Source organism: Condylura cristata, unplaced genomic scaffold, assembly GCF_000260355.1.
Source record: "Condylura cristata isolate star-nosed mole 26May11 unplaced genomic scaffold, ConCri1.0 scaffold00011, whole genome shotgun sequence".
NCBI classification, from domain to species: Eukaryota; Metazoa; Chordata; class Mammalia; order Eulipotyphla; family Talpidae; genus Condylura; species Condylura cristata.
This window is the reverse complement of record NW_004567112.1, coordinates 50068090-50085642: the sequence shown is the minus strand read 5'-3', so window position 1 is coordinate 50085642 and position 17553 is coordinate 50068090. Positions and strand designations below refer to the sequence as shown.

General features: G+C 32.5%; 1 protein-coding gene across 1 annotated transcript in view; it reads right to left on the bottom strand.

Annotated features, from left to right (window-relative positions):
- Positions 1-17553, bottom strand: part of PCDH15 (protocadherin-related 15) — a 565802-nt gene that overhangs the window by 379287 nt on the left and 168962 nt on the right. The window contains exon 2 of the mRNA XM_004681080.1: positions 8146-8306. Within this exon, the coding sequence (XP_004681137.1) occupies positions 8146-8306 (161 nt within the window). The remainder of the gene's footprint in view (positions 1-8145; positions 8307-17553) is intronic.

The window sequence follows — 17553 nt, the reverse complement described above, 5'->3', positions numbered from 1 at the left end:
GATAGATAGATAGATAGATAGATAGATAGATAGATAGATAGATAGATAGATAGATAGATAGATAGATAGATATAAAAAGGTATATATATACATATATACAGACGTGGGGAAAGGCCAGAGGTGCAGGGGCGGATTCACCAGAGACAGAGCAGGGAGCACAACAGGAAGATTAACGAAGTACACTGCTGAGGGGAGCAGCGGGCCAGTCAGGAGAGGTCTGCACAATGTCGGTCACCTCTGGGATTGAACTCACACTGAAGTGGGTGAGGCTAATTTGGCAGAGCTGTGCCTAAACCCATTGTGCCACCAGGGAGGAGGGCCCTAGAAAATTTCTTACGTTGAGATCTTAATGATCAATTTGATATTAACAGGTGGGGATTTAGGGGTATAAGGCAAAGCTCCCGATGAATATGGTTTCATATGAAAGAGACCTAAGACAGCCCCCTTGTTGCTTTTTACTATGTGAGGATATAGTCAGAAGTCTGTACCTATAAAGGACCCTTGACTTCCTATGCTTGGATTTTTAGCTTCCAAAATAAGAAATTCTTTTTTTTTCCTACCCCCAGAGTATGGAGTTATTATAGAAGTACAAGCAAACTAAAATACTTCTAAAAGCATAAGCTATATAATTCAGGAGGAATTTACCACTAAAAAACATTTCCAGAGCAATTATCCACTAAAACTAAAATCAATTATAAGCAAGTACCATAACAGAGCTTTAGTAGTTGTAAGTAGGATCAAATACTAATTATTGGTTCTGGTTTGCTATTTAGAGTATTCGCATTTTTATTCGATTTATTATGTTCATGAAATAAACATTCAGAGAAATTGCAACACCAGAAAGAAATATATTTCAGGTAAATGGCCTATATTTTAAAAGGAAATATAATTTTTTTTGTATTTATCTGTAATAATATAGTCATTCAATATTTAATGTGTTACATTATTCATTTAGATTGATTAGAAATACATGTTTGAAATTAAATAGAACTTGAAATATAATATACATATATATGCATATATACATATGTATAAATGTATTAATATTTTCAGTATTAGTAAGTTAATTTAGATGAAATCAACCACATATGAACATATGAAAACTGGGCATTTTTTTTTTTCATATGAAATACTGCTATTTTTGATGAAACTAATGTTAACTAGAAGCAAAGAGGCAAACAAAATATTTTATTTCAAATCAATAGAAATAATATAAAAATTAAAATGTATAAGTCTCCAGTTTGACTAGTCACTTTAAATGTTTAGACAGTTTTATAATTTTATTTTCAAACAATGTATTTAGCAGTATGAATGTGTAAATATAATGGTAAACTATTTCTAGGTGACTGTTTAGTAAAATGTTTATAAAAGAATATCCCAGTACTTTAATGAAGATAATTGAATTTATCATCATAAAATCACTGGAAAAGATTATGAAAGTGCATGCACAAATGTTCACTTTATTGTCTTTGTAACCATCAAGAATTGCAAACACACATGCCCAAGGAGATGGGTTTGAAAATTATCCCTGATTCATATACCCACTGGAATACTATAGAATAAGAAAGGCAACTAGGCCCTCCCTGATGGCGCAGCGGGTTAAAGCACAGCACTGAGAATCTGAAGCCACTTCCGCATGAGTTCGATTCCCGCCTGCCCCGGAGGTGACCACATGGCGTGGCAGACCTCTCCTGGCCCGCCCGCTGCTTCCCTCAGCAGTGTACTTCGTAGATCTGCCTGTTCTGCTCCCCACTCTGCCTCTGGTGAAGCCTCTCACCGCCCCTGAGCCTCTGGCCTGTACCCCAGTTCTGTATGCACAAATAAATAAATAAATTAAAAAAGAAAAAAAAGAAAGGCAACTATATAAGTATACACTCAATGACACAGAAAGATATGAAATGCAAATGCAGTTAAATGGCAAACTGAAAGCACTATGGCTCAATTTTATAAGTATTATAAAAACATATACTAAGACACATCTGTAATAATACATGGCAGGGTAAATTTAAATGTTATATTGCCTAGATTGTAAAGTTATACACACATACTTTTTATTTTCTGGTATGTTTGTCATTTTTTTAAAATTATTTACAATTAAATAAGGTCATAATTTTTAGTAATGTTTAGATTTGGACAAAATGCTAACTTAAAAACAGCTTTTTTTTAAAGCAATTTTGGCCTATGCTTTACATAAAATGGATAGGCACAGGGTTAAGAATTTTCAGAATAAAAAGCCTTTGTAATTTGATGAATAAAGCTCTAAAAGCATCGTGACAGGAGAAGAGCAATTCACAAGAATTTTAAAAGTTCAAAGGTAATATAGGACGTAGTGAACTACACTAAAACAAAAGATTGAATTGAGGTTTTTCAAGCATATAATGATCATTTTCTTTTATTGATAATGTAGCGTATAATTATTATCTAAAGATATCACTAAGACTTCAGCAAGTTACTCCAGTAAGTGGCTATAAAGCATTTATGTTGTAAATAAGCATTGTTTCTTAGTTCTATTTAGAATTACTACTTTTGAGATGTAACAGTTGTTAAGAATTTTTTAGACTAAGAAAAATGGGAAGATTATTTAACCAAGGCAAGATCTATAACCTGGGATCTATGTAACCTTGCCAGTAAAAGTTTGAAATTGATTATAGATAATTTATTCATGTGCAAAAAACATTATACTTAGAAATTCCTCCAGAGTTATTGAAAATGCAGAGTAAGTATTTCACTTTTTGAAGATGAAGACTTACAACAAATCCATAAGTCAAGAAGCATAGTTCAATATATTATAATTCCCTTGACTCATAAAAATTTAAAATTGTTGAATAACAATGGTGTAAGCCTCAAAGAAATATTTCTTAATTACTAAATTTATTCCTGATATATATCAGGCTGACATTTGAAATTTTTAACATTACTCTTTTTTTACACAACCTCCAAGACTAGCTAGAGTACATGATTGTACTCTTATTCTTCCTACCACTTACCCACCATTGCTATATTGTATTTCTTCTCAGCACTCTCAATATTTTCACCTTACACTTCTAAACTTTTCTTAAATTTAATTTACACATTTATCAAAGAATAACTCCCTGGTTATTAAAAACATTGACAACCTATCTTACTTTTTAATTAGTTATGTATGCAGACTTCATTTATAGTTTCTAGATTAATCCTGGCTCCCCTAACATGCAGTAAATTACAGTTGTACACAAGTAAAATCTTTAACAATATGGAGAAACAAATAAATAAACAAAAAGGTCAAATGAAAACAAACCAATAACAGACTCTAGAAATCTGACTTCACACTTGAGGCTCCAGAGGGGAAAAAGGTAGAGAATTTGAAAGGAAAACAATGGACTATAGAGGACAATGGGTACCTTTGTTGTGTGTGTGTTGTGCAACCTGTATCTGACGGTGTGATTATATAGCAGCTTTAAATCCTATAGAGTGATATAAGTCAAGGATGCCTCAGAAAATTTCTAAAGGGGAAAAAAAAATAGCAACAGAGTTCAAAAACATGGTAGACTAATATGGGGTAAATGTATTTTCATATCTAAGATTCTTGTACCATAATCTTTAAAAAGGAAAAGCCATCTCTGATCTATAAAATCACATAAAATTAATAGTATTTTAAATAACTAAAAATGCAAGTAGCACAATATCAGGAAAAAATGAATAAACTACCTTTGTAGAAAAAAGAGGAACCCCGTGGCTTTTTCTTATTTCACTATAGTAAAAGGTTCAATTCTAAAGACTAATGTTTAATCTATTTCGTAGTTGACTATGAAATAAATGATTTAAATAATTGAATTTTAAGATTTCTTTAGGCTCTAAAATTTAATATTACTGTAAAGTATCCATACTTATTAACTGCTAATGACTACAGGATAAAAATATGCACTGTATATAGTTATGATTGCCTTAATTTTATATGTCATTAATATCTAGTTTTTCTTCTTTTCTTCCTGAATTCTTTCAGTGAGAGATTCACCATCTTAAATTTGTGAAAGAAACTTACTCCGTTCATTTAACCTCACATTTCATTCTGGAAAGAGGAAACTTATTGTCATTATTTTTTTTTGTTCTGACCTAGAAGCATCTTCTTCTGTTACCAAATCTTTTTAGGAAGGAGATTGGAAGGGTTGTTGATGGGGATGAAGTGGAAGTTATAAAATTTCCCTGATTACTAGGAAGTTGTGGTTCAATGTCTATTTTAATTCAGGTGTGCAAATTCCACCAGAGATAAGAATACTTGTATAAGTTAATAATGTTAAATCTTTGACAATACAATACAGGCTCAAATTTACATGTGACCAAATCCCAGAGCATTTTTACTAATATCTTGCCATTATTTCAACAAGTTTATCTGCAAACATTGCAAGTATGTGGTGTGTGTATTTTAACTTAGCTACAGGTATTCCTCTTTAATAGTCACTTAACGTTTTATATAGTTTAGATGTTCAGACCCCCAGCATTTTCAGCTGATTTCAGTTAGATGCTCATTAACAGCATTCTAATATACCAACTATCTTGGCAAGCTAACATGACCATAGTATTCCTAAATCAAAAAGAACACTTTAGATGAAAATCATTTGTGATTATTTTGCTGAAGATCCAGACTAGTTACATAAAATAGCTGTGCAATTTTATAGATTACTACTTTTAGGACAAATGACATTTAAGGGTACTGTCATGATATTGTGTCAGTTTAGTAAGTGTTTAATGAATTGTTGTCCTTACCAGGATTTTTAAAATACCACTAAACACAGATACAGGAATCCCCTATTTGTCAAAAGTTCTCATCGAGCTACTTCATGTTTACACAAGGAGGACATTAGTGCCTGAATTCACTAAATGAAGGACATCTAGAGAAAATTTTATTTATTTATTTATTTTGACATAAGGGGAAAAGTGAATGTGGTGTTCAGTATTTGTGTTGCAGCAGCCTTTAAAGAGGTTGCACACACCTGCTCATGAGAGTGGACCTGCCAGCTTCCTTCCCTGTAAACTACTCTATAATGACTCTGACTGAGTATATCAGTCCTGCTTTTACTGCATGTTATTATCTAAAATAATACCCCTAAAACCTCTAAAGGGTTGTATCGTTTTTGCTTTAATATATGTTGGTGTTATTTTAGGGCTTACATGTTCTTTGATATGATTTATAAATGTTGGATTCTTGGGGTACTGCTTTATCATATAAATGTAAAACTACTTTTACCGTTATGTCATTTTTAACTTAGGATCAATTTTATAGGAAGGCTCTACTTTTGATTAGTATGGAAAATCTGCATTATCAAAAGTAAACTAAATGTTGATATGCAATGAAAATTAAAACAAAGTTACAGACTAGAAAGATGTAACACTGCTAATTTATACTAAAGGATAGCCCTTCTCATTTCTTCAAGCCTAGAATCATACTTTTAACATCAAATGTAGGGGAAAAAAACACAACAATGGTTCTACAAAGAAAGTACATTATTGGCAAACAGTAATTACTAGCAAATATAAAAATGATTAAGAAAACAAATTATTGAATGGTTTTTAAAATGGAACAAAATATAAAATGACAGTAGTGCATTACGTAAAGCTGTGCAGAAGTTCATCAAACTATTAAAATGGTGCTGTAATGTGACCCAGCAATTCCACACCTAGCAATCTACCCAAAGGACATAAAAACATGTATTCAAAATGAAACCTGCACCTCTATGTATACTGCAGCACTATTCACAATAGACAATACATGCAAGCACCCAAATGCCCAAATATAGATGACTGGATCAAGAAGATGTTGTTTATATAAACAACAGAATACTATTCAGCAATCAAAACAGATAAAAAGTCATGGCATTCATAGTAACATGGATGAAATTTGAAGGGATCATGCTTAGTGAAATAAGCCAGAAGGGTAAAGAAAAATACAGACTAGTTTAACTTATAGGATGAATATAAAGGAATAAAATAAGGGATCAAGATAATGATAATAATACAAAATTAACAGGCAACCATAAACAAGAGACATTCTAAAAGTAAGGGGAAAGAAAGGGGATCAAAACAATGGGGAAAAGAGCACAAGGACTATGTTGATGATTCACAGATGAATTGGTGAGAATTTTACATGGAATATACAATGATGCAAAATATATCGATAAAAATAAATTATTAAAAAAACCCACATGATTATTCCAAAATTCATTCTACATTATAACATCTATTTGACTTGGGTATGAATGTCCATAATTCAAGCTAATAAAGCATGCTGAGCCTAATGTAGCAAGGGGAATTTTTACAATATGTCAGTTTGTGCCATTTTCTAGCAACTTGAATAAAAGTGACATTTATGACAAGATAAAGATAAATTTTCAGATACCAAATGTCACTACATTTATACCTATTAAGTGCCTAGGAGAGCTATAATTGTGAAGTATAAATAATGTTGCAGTGATAAGGAACTGAATGATGGAAGTAGTAAGAGTGGGGCAGTGCCAATGACCACTTTTTTCCCCTTATGTTGAACACAACAATGACGTTCCTACACTCACGCTACCCATATTTTGCATCTGTCACCACTCTCAGTAAGGTCGGTTATGAACCTTTCTAAGGTTCAAGTATACCTACTAATGGAAGAGTTTTATGTTCTGCTTGCTTCACCATAAAACTCTTAAGAGACTCTGAACTTTATCTATTGAAAACACTGGGGATTATCTTTTCCCTAATATTTTAAAATTTTATAGACTTCACATTATACTGTATGATGTGAATGCTGAGGTGAGATGACTGAGGTTAGTATAAACTGAGTTTCTGGGGTCCTCCCTGAATATTTGGGCACACACAGGGTTAAAGTACAGCACTATGAAGCTTTCTGTAGTTACTGGAGCATGAGCTGATCGCCAGCCAGGGAGGTGACCCAAAAGGCTTAACAGACCACTGCTATCTCTCCCAATGCTCCCCTCAGTAGTGTATTTCAGTCAATCTGCCTGTTCTGTTTCCCATTCTGCCTCTGGTGAATCCTCTCACTCCTGCAACTATGCCCTGTACCCCAGTTCTTGTGTGTATAAATAAAATCTTTTAAAAAAGGAATATCTGATACTGGATTTCATAAATTGGACAATTGGAAGTAGTAGGTATATTTAGATTTATTTCAAAATTTCAAAAGTCCTATACAGTGACTTCTCAAAACCAACTCCTCACCCTCTGTTCTCTTCTGCACTTTAAATGGAATATAAATCAATCACAAAGTTACTTTTACAGAACTATTTAAATACACATTTTTAAACTTCAGATGTTTTTAATCTTTCAACAATTTTGGTAATGTAGCTTTTATTAATAATAAGATACTCAGATGTGCTGCCTTAGGATGACAGGGATGGAACATTGCCAGGAATCTTTTGCTTGTTTTTTTTTTTTTTTTTAATAGCTCTATAGCATATTGTAACAAACTTATCTCTTAACCAATGTTTACCACTTTTAAGAACTACTAGCCATTGTTAGTACTACCACCAAACTCTCTGTCCACAAGGTAACATCCTATCACATGCTTAAACTTTGCTATTGTTAGACAGAAATGAATTATGATCATGCTTTCCCTACTTTTCTAAGCTTTCCCCTCCTTTATTTTAAGTATTCTCTTCTTGTTCAAAATTCTAACAAGCTTGTAGGATGTTAGGTGAGGAATACACCAGTTCTTTCAGAACTGTCTTGCAGGTTTCATTTATATGCGGAATATGTAGAGATACCACAAAGGGTAAGTAAAAATCAAACCAATATTAAACTCTTAAATTATGACTGTAAAGCTAGGGCAAATTGTGAGAAAGGGAGGTAGGGAAACTGTGGAGGTAGAAAGAAGCCTATTAGAACACATGGACGATTGTTAGGGTATTGGTGGAGGGTAGAGTATAAAAGTCTATTTATAGAGGTTTGAGCCTATAAGCCCCATAGTGTATACAAAGACATAAACCAATATTACCTCAATAAACTCAGTTTAGCGGGTGGAGGGAAGAAAGGAGCTAAAAATGTTTTTTGCTGATATACTCAGAAAATAAAATCAAAGTACATGAAGAAAAAGCGTTATCATATCAACATGTACCTACAGATATTAAAATAATGAAAATATTGGAGCAAAGAAAAAATAAAATTACTAACATCTCTATCCAGAACTCGGCCCGTGCTGTTTAGGAAAAGCATTTGTTTAACCGGATCCAGCAACACCCAGTAATCCACGTTGTCCTTTAGAGAGAGTTCAATGGTAGGGTCTGGCCCTCCAGCAGTCCCCTTGATCAGCATATTATCCACCAGAATTGTCCCTGCAAACCAAAGAAAGTTATTTGAAAACATTCTATTTACACATATTTTTAAACAAAGATCATACCCATATGCTCTGGCTGATTAACAAATTTAACTTAAAGGGAAACATCTAATTTTATGCTGGCATAATCTAGAAAAGTTTCTATTTCAAAAAGGCAAAAAAAATCTTTTTACTACTATTTATTAGTTATATTTTTGGGAAATGAAAGTGAAAAGCCAAGATTCAAATATTCAGAGAACTTCATTATTTATTTCTGGCTTCTATTTAAAAATATGAACTTGCTCCCCTCCCTTTCCATCACTTGTCCCTGGAGTTATCACTGAATTTTACACTAAACAAAAGGAGATAGCTATAATAACACAGGCTGGTACTTCAATTCACTCAGTAAGACTTCAGATATGAACAGAGATATCCTGAAAATAAGAAATAAAAGAAAAAGCAAGAGATAAAGAAATAGCAGGGTTTCCTGTGGTGAGAACTGCTTCTTTTCCTTTTATCTTAAGGCAAATCCATAAAACATAAATCTTAATGTGAAAGACAAAACTAGTGGGAAGATACACAATATAAGCTGTTCTTCTTTAAGACATGTCTAAGCTACTTGACTAGAACAACAAATATTCCAATGCAACATTTCGATACTTGCTTTCTTATTATTTTTTTCTGCAGATTGAATTGTGGACAGTTGTTGAATAAAGAAGAGTGTATTTCTAATAATTCCAACTCTGTTAAAAAACCCATGCATTGTATAAGTTGAATGCAAACAGAATTGATGCCATTCAAATCCCATTTTTTCCCCCACAAGGAATGATCTCTATGTCAAACAATAATACACTACAGCTTCGGGCAATCTTTTCCAGCTGATCCATTTTATTAAACTTATGACATATAGAAGGGATGTGGCTCTGCAAATATAAATGTACCCTCATAAAGACATTAGAATAAGTAGCATATGTCTAGGGAACCTAGATACAGGAAAATATAGATAATCCATAAATATGAATCTAGCTTGAGGAATAATGCAAATTACATTTCCTGCATTTTTTAAGGCATCAAATTGACCCAAATATTATACTATTGCATAATTACAAGAAAAAGCAAGGTCTCTAAGGATGTTTCCCATGAAATTAGTAATAATGACCTATTATTACTAATAGGGCCTTCCCTAGTGGCACAATGGACTAACACACAGCACTATGAAGTGATTTACAGCCACTGCAACATGAGTTCAATTCCCAGTGGGCTCGGAACGTTATCCACATGGCATGGCAGACCTCTCTTGTCTGCTCCCCTCAGCAGTGGATTTTAGTCATTCTGCAAATGTCTCTGGTGTATCTTCTCACCCCCTACATTCTGGGTTTTATGCCAGTACTTGTGTGTATAAATAAATCTTTTAAAAATATTTCTTTGTCATATGATAAATGAACTCTATTTACACAGTACATGTAGAAAGGAACCATACTTATTTTGTAACAATAACTGTCAATAATGTTTAAACACATGTATTCTTGGAAACACTTTTGTAAAAAGCAGATTTTCTTTAACCATGTTCACACATGAAATACATACATACTTATACACACAACATATAAACTATGTATTTGTATACACATACACAGGAGTGAAGCTGGTCTTTCTACTTTTCACTAAAATGCAATAGCCAAGTAGAAAAATACAAGTCAGATGATGAAGACATTTTGTGACCTATGCATATGTTCAAGATCTTTATACAAACTTGTTGACAAATACTTAACACAACTAATCTTTAAAGATTTATTTAGTTTGCATTTTCAATATATAATTTATAGGTTAAGTAGAATTATGTTTTCTTATCAAGAAAAAATGAAATGTAATAGGTCAATTAACATAAGCATTCATGCATTGACTCAATATAACAGATGAACAGTCTGCAGTACATAGTCTTAACACACAGGCACATAGCATAAAGGAGACAATGAATTATCCTTTTTAACACAAGTGAGTTATAACCAGAACAATTTGCAGTAGTTACTTAACCCCAATAAGGCAAAATAAATAAAGACTATGTCTAGACTTATAGTTTACTTGACTTTTTTTTTTGCATTTTCATAGAGAAGATCTAAATATATGTCTTTTTCTCACCTCTTCCCTGTTCTGAAATGACTGAAATTCAGATTTAAGTGTTTGCAATACATGTGTGCTAGAAAATATGCTTTGCTTTACTTTCACCATAATACTCCAATCATATTAGAAATATTCTCAAGATTATGATGTCACAGTTTAGTTTAGGTAAAAAGTTTGAAAAAAGAAAAGATCACAACCAAGAGTAAAATAATGAAAGAAACACTTTCAGAAAGGTAATTAGTAATTTACTCAGGTTTGCCTAAAGAACCCTATCCTCTACCCTCCACGGATAAAATAGGTAACACCAAAGTTAGCACTGAAATTGAATCAGGGTGCTTCAGCTGTATCTTCCCACAGGTCCAAAGATTTCCAGATGTGAGCAGTGGTGATGAGACTATTTTGGCAGGCAGCTAACAAGAAGAGTGTCTGTGAATACTGGGAGAGTCCAGTATCTCTTTCTTGTTTTGCAAGTCCCACTTTTTCAGTTCAACATTTTTCTTAACCTCTTTCATGCATGTGATATTTAAAAGGCATCCCCATTCCGGGATGCATTTTAAATGTAAAACATGTCTTATAAACATATTTTCAAAAAATAGAAGAAAGATCTCCCTGGTGGTTCAGGGGTTAAGTCTCAGTGTTATCACACTATTGCCATTGCAACATGAGTTGGATTCCTGGCAGGGAGATGACCCACATAGTGCAGCAGACCTCTCCTATCTTATCTGTTGCACCCCTCAGCAGTGTATTTCAGGAATTCATTCTACTCCCTGTTCTGTCTATGGTGAATCCTCTCATCTCCTGCACCTCTGGCCTGCACCGCTGTTCTTGTATGCATAAATATAAATAAATTTAAAAAATAAAAAAAATAAGATACACTGTCCAAAATTAATAAGAAAAGTGAATGATTCTATTAGCATGAGAGAGTATACCATAAAGGGATCAATTTATCAATGAGTGTCAACTCTGAAAAAACATGTCTTGTAGAATAGGTGACATCCAAGATGCATGCAAAACTTCACTGTAATAATAATAGTAATAATAATAATAATAAACTACAATCAAGAAAAAGAGTAAAACTTAACTGATACCAATATTATAAAAGTTAAAGGAGCTCACTCTAAAATTAACAGACCTAGAATCCAATCCTATACCTATGATTTTGCATCTATCAAAATGAACAAATTACTTAATCCCACTCACCTTCAATTTCCCTCAGCTCTAAAATCAGTTAGAATAGAGCAAGCAGTTTTATTATAATTAGTGTATACCTGGAAAAAAAAGAAAAAGAAAAAAAAAAAACTTGTGTTCGTATACCCAGAACACTAATACTAACACAAGTAGATATCATAGTTATTTGCTTCTAAATAGACAGTTTTCATAAGAATTAAAAACTGATCCAGTAGTTAGCTTTTATTAATGTACTGTTTTATTTCATATAAATATGTTTTCAGCTCCCAAATGTACTCACAGCTTCACCAGAGACTAACCTATTTTTCATCATAGTTACTTGTAAGCATTACTTGCACAGAATAAATTTTATGTCTTTCATAAAATTTTACATAAATAAATAATTCTTTTTAACTGAAAAAAGTGCAGAAAATTGCAAAATCTCAATATACATGAAAATAGTTTATGAATCCTCACAACTGACTCATTATGCCAACTTCATTCCTCTAATTACCAATCCTACATGAGATATTTTACATCAAAGTTTGTTAGTTGTTCTGATGACCAAATGGGAACACAAGTGACATACTGATTGCCACCCTGGGTGGGGAATAAGGACATGAAAGATATGAATTCTGTTTATTGCTTATGTCATTAACTCATCTTTGAAGAGAAAACATTTAAAGTTAAATCAGAATAACTTATTTTATGTCATTTAAGTCACTTAGGTCTTTACCAACCAAGCTGACTCACAAAACTGAATTCAACGTATTTTTAGCACACAGGTATAGTTAGCAGTCTAGAAGATATTATATGGACTCAAAAGATTTTAACCCAATATAACCATGCTTGAATCAATCAAGGAGACAATGCTCATGCTAGATAAAATTTTAAGACAAAGAACCTCTTGTCACAATATCTAGGACTCCCTAAACTGCATCCCAACTAATAAGCAATCCCTCCAGATCTGCAATCACTATGGAGTGATACTCACTCTTTCTATTTCCTAACCTCAGACAATGTTCACTTTTCACACACAAAAAAGTAAAATTAGATTTAGTATGTCAAGGCACAGAAAAAATGATCAGTTAACCCTCTGGTTCTTTTCATGTTGGTCTAGTAATCAAAATCACACGAGATGGGTTAGTAAAGAAAAATCAATCAACTTAATAACATATTTATGGAGGATTTACATGGTTTAAAATTTAAAACCAATGAAGTATGCAAGACATATTTAAAATGCATGTTGGCACTTGAGTATCAAAGACATAGAGGAAAAGACTTTGCTAGAAAGACAAGGAGGGGTAACCCATCCTTATTCTGAAAGTAAAGAAGAGATGCTTAGATACAACATGTTTAATAAATCTAAAAGAAGATGAGATATCTATCCCTCACCCCTTGTCAAGCCATATTCTTCTAGGCCATACATAGAGAGAGCAGAGATTGTTTCTTCCATCAGGAAAAGGACAGAAGCTTAGGATATGATGATTTGTTCTATTAGGGAAGGGCAAAGGACACAGGGAAGTAGTTGGTCCTAATATACAGGCATCTCCTGCCTCAGTGCAAAACTCTTTGTGTTATGTAATGGCATCAGACCTCCCAAGGCTCACAGGGACTTCACTGTCTTCATGTTTCCATACTAAGGTGACAAATGGTCGACTCTTGATCTACTGATAAAAAGCCTAACACTTTTAAGGAGATTTACACCATAATGGTAAGAAACTTGTCTACCTAAATAATTCATACCAGTAGTGATCTTCACATTGAGCATTTTTTACCCATCACAAGTATAGTATTAAGTTCGACGAGAAACTTCATGCTACACATGGGGAATAGAACTTGGATAAATATAAAATATAAATGACAAGTGGGTATTTAATATTCTCCTGTAAACATTATTTGCTTCTTGAAACAGGCAGTTATCTTGAGGCTAAGTCTCTAGAAATGTTACATGCGTGGCACTGGGAAGGAGGCTCTTTTGCTTTTCTAATTAACCTAATTCAGTGAAGCTATAAAAAAAGTTCTACAAAGAGAGTAATTAATGTTGGGTTCATTCCATTTTTTCCCCCAAAATTACTCTGTACATAGAATCTAATACTTCTCCCAAAAGACAATTACTCAAATATGTATGACCACTGTGATTTGCATCACATCTCAAAATAATCATTCTGCAGTTTAAGACAACTAGAAGATTGCTTAACTACATCACTTAGAGCATCCATTGGTTTCTTTTGTGTGTTATTGCCTCCAAAAGAAACGGCACAGAAAAATATATTATTCAATTAAAATATATTTCAAAAAGTAAAAATACTACTAGTGAGTATTTTAGTGAAGCCAAGTAGTAAGTATTACCACTATAGAGGAGCTACTGAAAAATCTAAATTATCAGGCTTAACAAGATTCTTCTCATGTTCAAATCCTTTAAATGGAATTTTTCTGGAGTTCTCCTGGAAGTGGTTTCTCGATGAATTTTTCACTTCTTGGCTAACAAATACATAACTTATACATTTTAGTTAAGCATATTTTTATATCTATATAACTTTCTGTGGAGTCTTATAGGGCAGAACATACATGTGTATCTAACAACTTCAAAAGAAAATAAAAACTCTGGTTGGATTTGATGTTAGGGGTATATAAACCACATGTAAAGTTTGCTAGAGATGTAAAATTAAAGCCACCAACTGTTTTTAAAAACTTTCAAGAAATAATTTTTTGCTGATTGCTTTGCCAAACTATGTTGGCCTTTTAATTTTACATTTTCAAAACAATAGTCCATAGAAAAGAAAACTGATTATTTGTACCTCAATTACATTACTTTGACAATAATAGCTTTCATTTACTTATGATTTTACATGTTGATATTTGTTAGGTATATATCATTACAGAGTATAAAAATCCAAGTATATAATTTATGGGATAAAGTTCCTTTGTTTCACTTTTCCTTTTTCACTAGAAACTAGTATAGATATGCTGACATTTAGACAACTGTGATATGTGTAGTCTATTGTGTATAAATTAAGTAAATGCACATGGATGATGTATTTTGATATAGAAGACACTCTGTTTTTGTCAATTATCTAATTGAAAATGGAATCAGAGGATTTGAGAACTAGGCTATATAGAGATTCAGATGAAGATATACCACACATACACATATATGGCACACATATATAGCCACTTCATTAGCTCCAGATTTTCCAATACCAGCATTAAAATGACCTGACCAAAGTGCTATAGCATATCTAAAGCCAAATCCCAAGTTTTATATTAATCTCATGGATATGTACATTTATTATTTGGAATTTCATGCTCTTTAAATTTCTTAAGAAATTTTAAATGGTTAAATTGGCAACAGTTCTGCCGATATGAAGAGAAAAGTACAGTATAATTATCAATGACCTGATTATAGAACTAAGTTTCTCAGATTAGCTAGATGTAGATACAATCTCTGTCTAGATAGTTACAACCCATAAAAGAGATAGATAGCTGACATTAAGGATGGTCTAATAAAATCTCAAATCAGATAGGGAATATCCATTTAAGAAATGAACACTTAGAATCCTTGGATCAGCCATAATATTTCCTTTCCTTTGTGGCAGAAAGATGGATCCTAGGCATAGATGTTGCATCCTGATTAAAGGAACAGAATCAGGAGAGGATCCTCAATGGGCAGAAACTTAAGGTGTCCCCTTGACCCTTGTGCCCTTGTTTTATGCCTTATGGAATTCCCGTTTTAATGGACTGTTGAGGGCAAGGACTGTGACTTGCTTTTAACCAAAACAATGTAGTAATGGTAATGGAAGTTTGCATTCACATGCATATAACATGGTTTGATTACCTGATATTCTAGTACTGATCTGTTGGGTATCTTTTCTTGCCCTTGCTAGCTTTGTCAAAACAAGTAGCTGTGTTGGAAGGAATACAATGGTAAGAATTGCATTGACATTTAAGAGTTGAAAGCAACCTCAGTTGAAAACCAACAAGACAAAACAAAGAAAATTTTGCAAACATCCTGAGTCAGCTTTTAAGCAAATACTTCCATTTTACAGTCTCACCTGAGCTTGTAGCTGTGACAACTTGATTAGTTTTGTGAAATCCTAAGTAAAGGATCTGGTAACTTTGTGCCTGGACTAGTACAATGAAACTGTGATAGAACAAATGCATTCAAATAAAAGACGTTGTTATGCAACAATAGGCAACTAGTACAGTTTTGCTATCTTGGTGATCTTAGACAAATTCCCTAGATTCTTGCAAAAATGCAATGTACATATTATAAAGAATATATGATCTAATGTATGCCAGTAAATAATGTATCTATTTACTGAATGTTTTTTTATCCCACTGCCTCTGGAAGTTTTTATATATTGAAACATAATAAAAGACATTCATTCTGTTTCATTATATCTGAGACATTGGCTACAACATTTTAAAATATTTCATTTTTTTCCTCAACTGACAAAAAGGGCAGTACATACATATACATTGTATACGACATCTTTATTATATATACACCAATACACACACATGAAATAAAAAAAGACCATTTTTGTGCAAAATAGAAGCTAAAAGAGTGAACGATTTTAGAATTTTATTCACTACTATCAATAAAAATTTGCCTTGAAGCAAAGGTCATTTCTTGATTGTAGAAATAAAAGGAGACTAGATAACAAGGCAAAAAAAAAAAGGAGTCCATATCGTTGAGTTCAAAAATGCTTAATGACATTTGCTTACAATATCAGTCGTGCTAAATGATAAATTATATAGCTTCTAAGAGAATTACAATATATCTTATTCATAGGTATATGCTGTAAGATTTTAGTTTAAAATTATCAGATTGAACGAAGCAGACTATATGACACACTCTTTTAAGAAAAAATAATGATTACACTAAGGTAGTTTCCAAGATAAGCCATTTTTCCTACCATCAAAAAGAAGATAGAATGTAATTAGATAGTTACTGTTCACAAATATCTCATTGTTTGAAATAAGAGAAACAAAAATTATTGAAGATATTATTTTAAGATATGTAAGGGATTGAGTGATTTGAAAAGATGAAAGCTAAGAAGTCCTGAAGAAGCTCAACCTCTTAGTATTTGGTTCCATTAGAATCACTTAGAATCCTTGAATCCATGACTATTTGACATTTTAACCATTGATCTTGTCTCTAGAAAAGACATATTTTTTTTAAAATAGGAACATCATTTCAGAATGTAAATTTGTTTTCTTTAGTGAAATTGCAACTGTAGCAAGTTTTCATTTTTGTTAGATATGCAATTTAAAATACTAGAGGTAAGGTTAAACTTTACACATATTTTAATATTTTAAAGACTTCAATTGAGTAAAAATTACTTAAATTACTTAAACCTCTAAGAAGAATGTGTGTCAGGTTTTTTTATTGTACTCCTTTACATGTTTGAATGGTTTTGATCAGATGTATACATTTAATTAAATATGTTATAGGAGTTCAATAGTAGACTATGTTGTTCATGTGCATGCATTACAGATCATTCACCAAGAATCAAGTGTGTTTCCTTGTTTTATACTAGTTTCCTATATTTACTATAGTAATAATAATATTTATAAATAGTGAACTTATGTTTAATTTGATTCTATGATACTTCTTCAGAGATACCACTTATCGTTTAAAACAAGTAACTTTTCTTGCACAAATACCCTTCATGTTAAAAATAAATAAAATACATACTTTTGGCATGTCTTCAAACAACTAGCAACAACAAATGTTGGTGAGGAAGTGGAGAAAAAGGAACTCTCCTGCACTGCTGGTGGGAATGCAAATGAGTATAATCACAAAGGGAAACTGTTTGGAGGTTCCTCAAATTGCTAAACATGGAGCTTCCATATGACCCAGCAATCCCAATCCCACTCCTAGGTATCTACCCAAAAGACACAAAAAAACCCCACTGATTCAAAAAGATACTGCACCCTTTTCTTGCCCTTGCTAGCTTTGTCAAAACAAG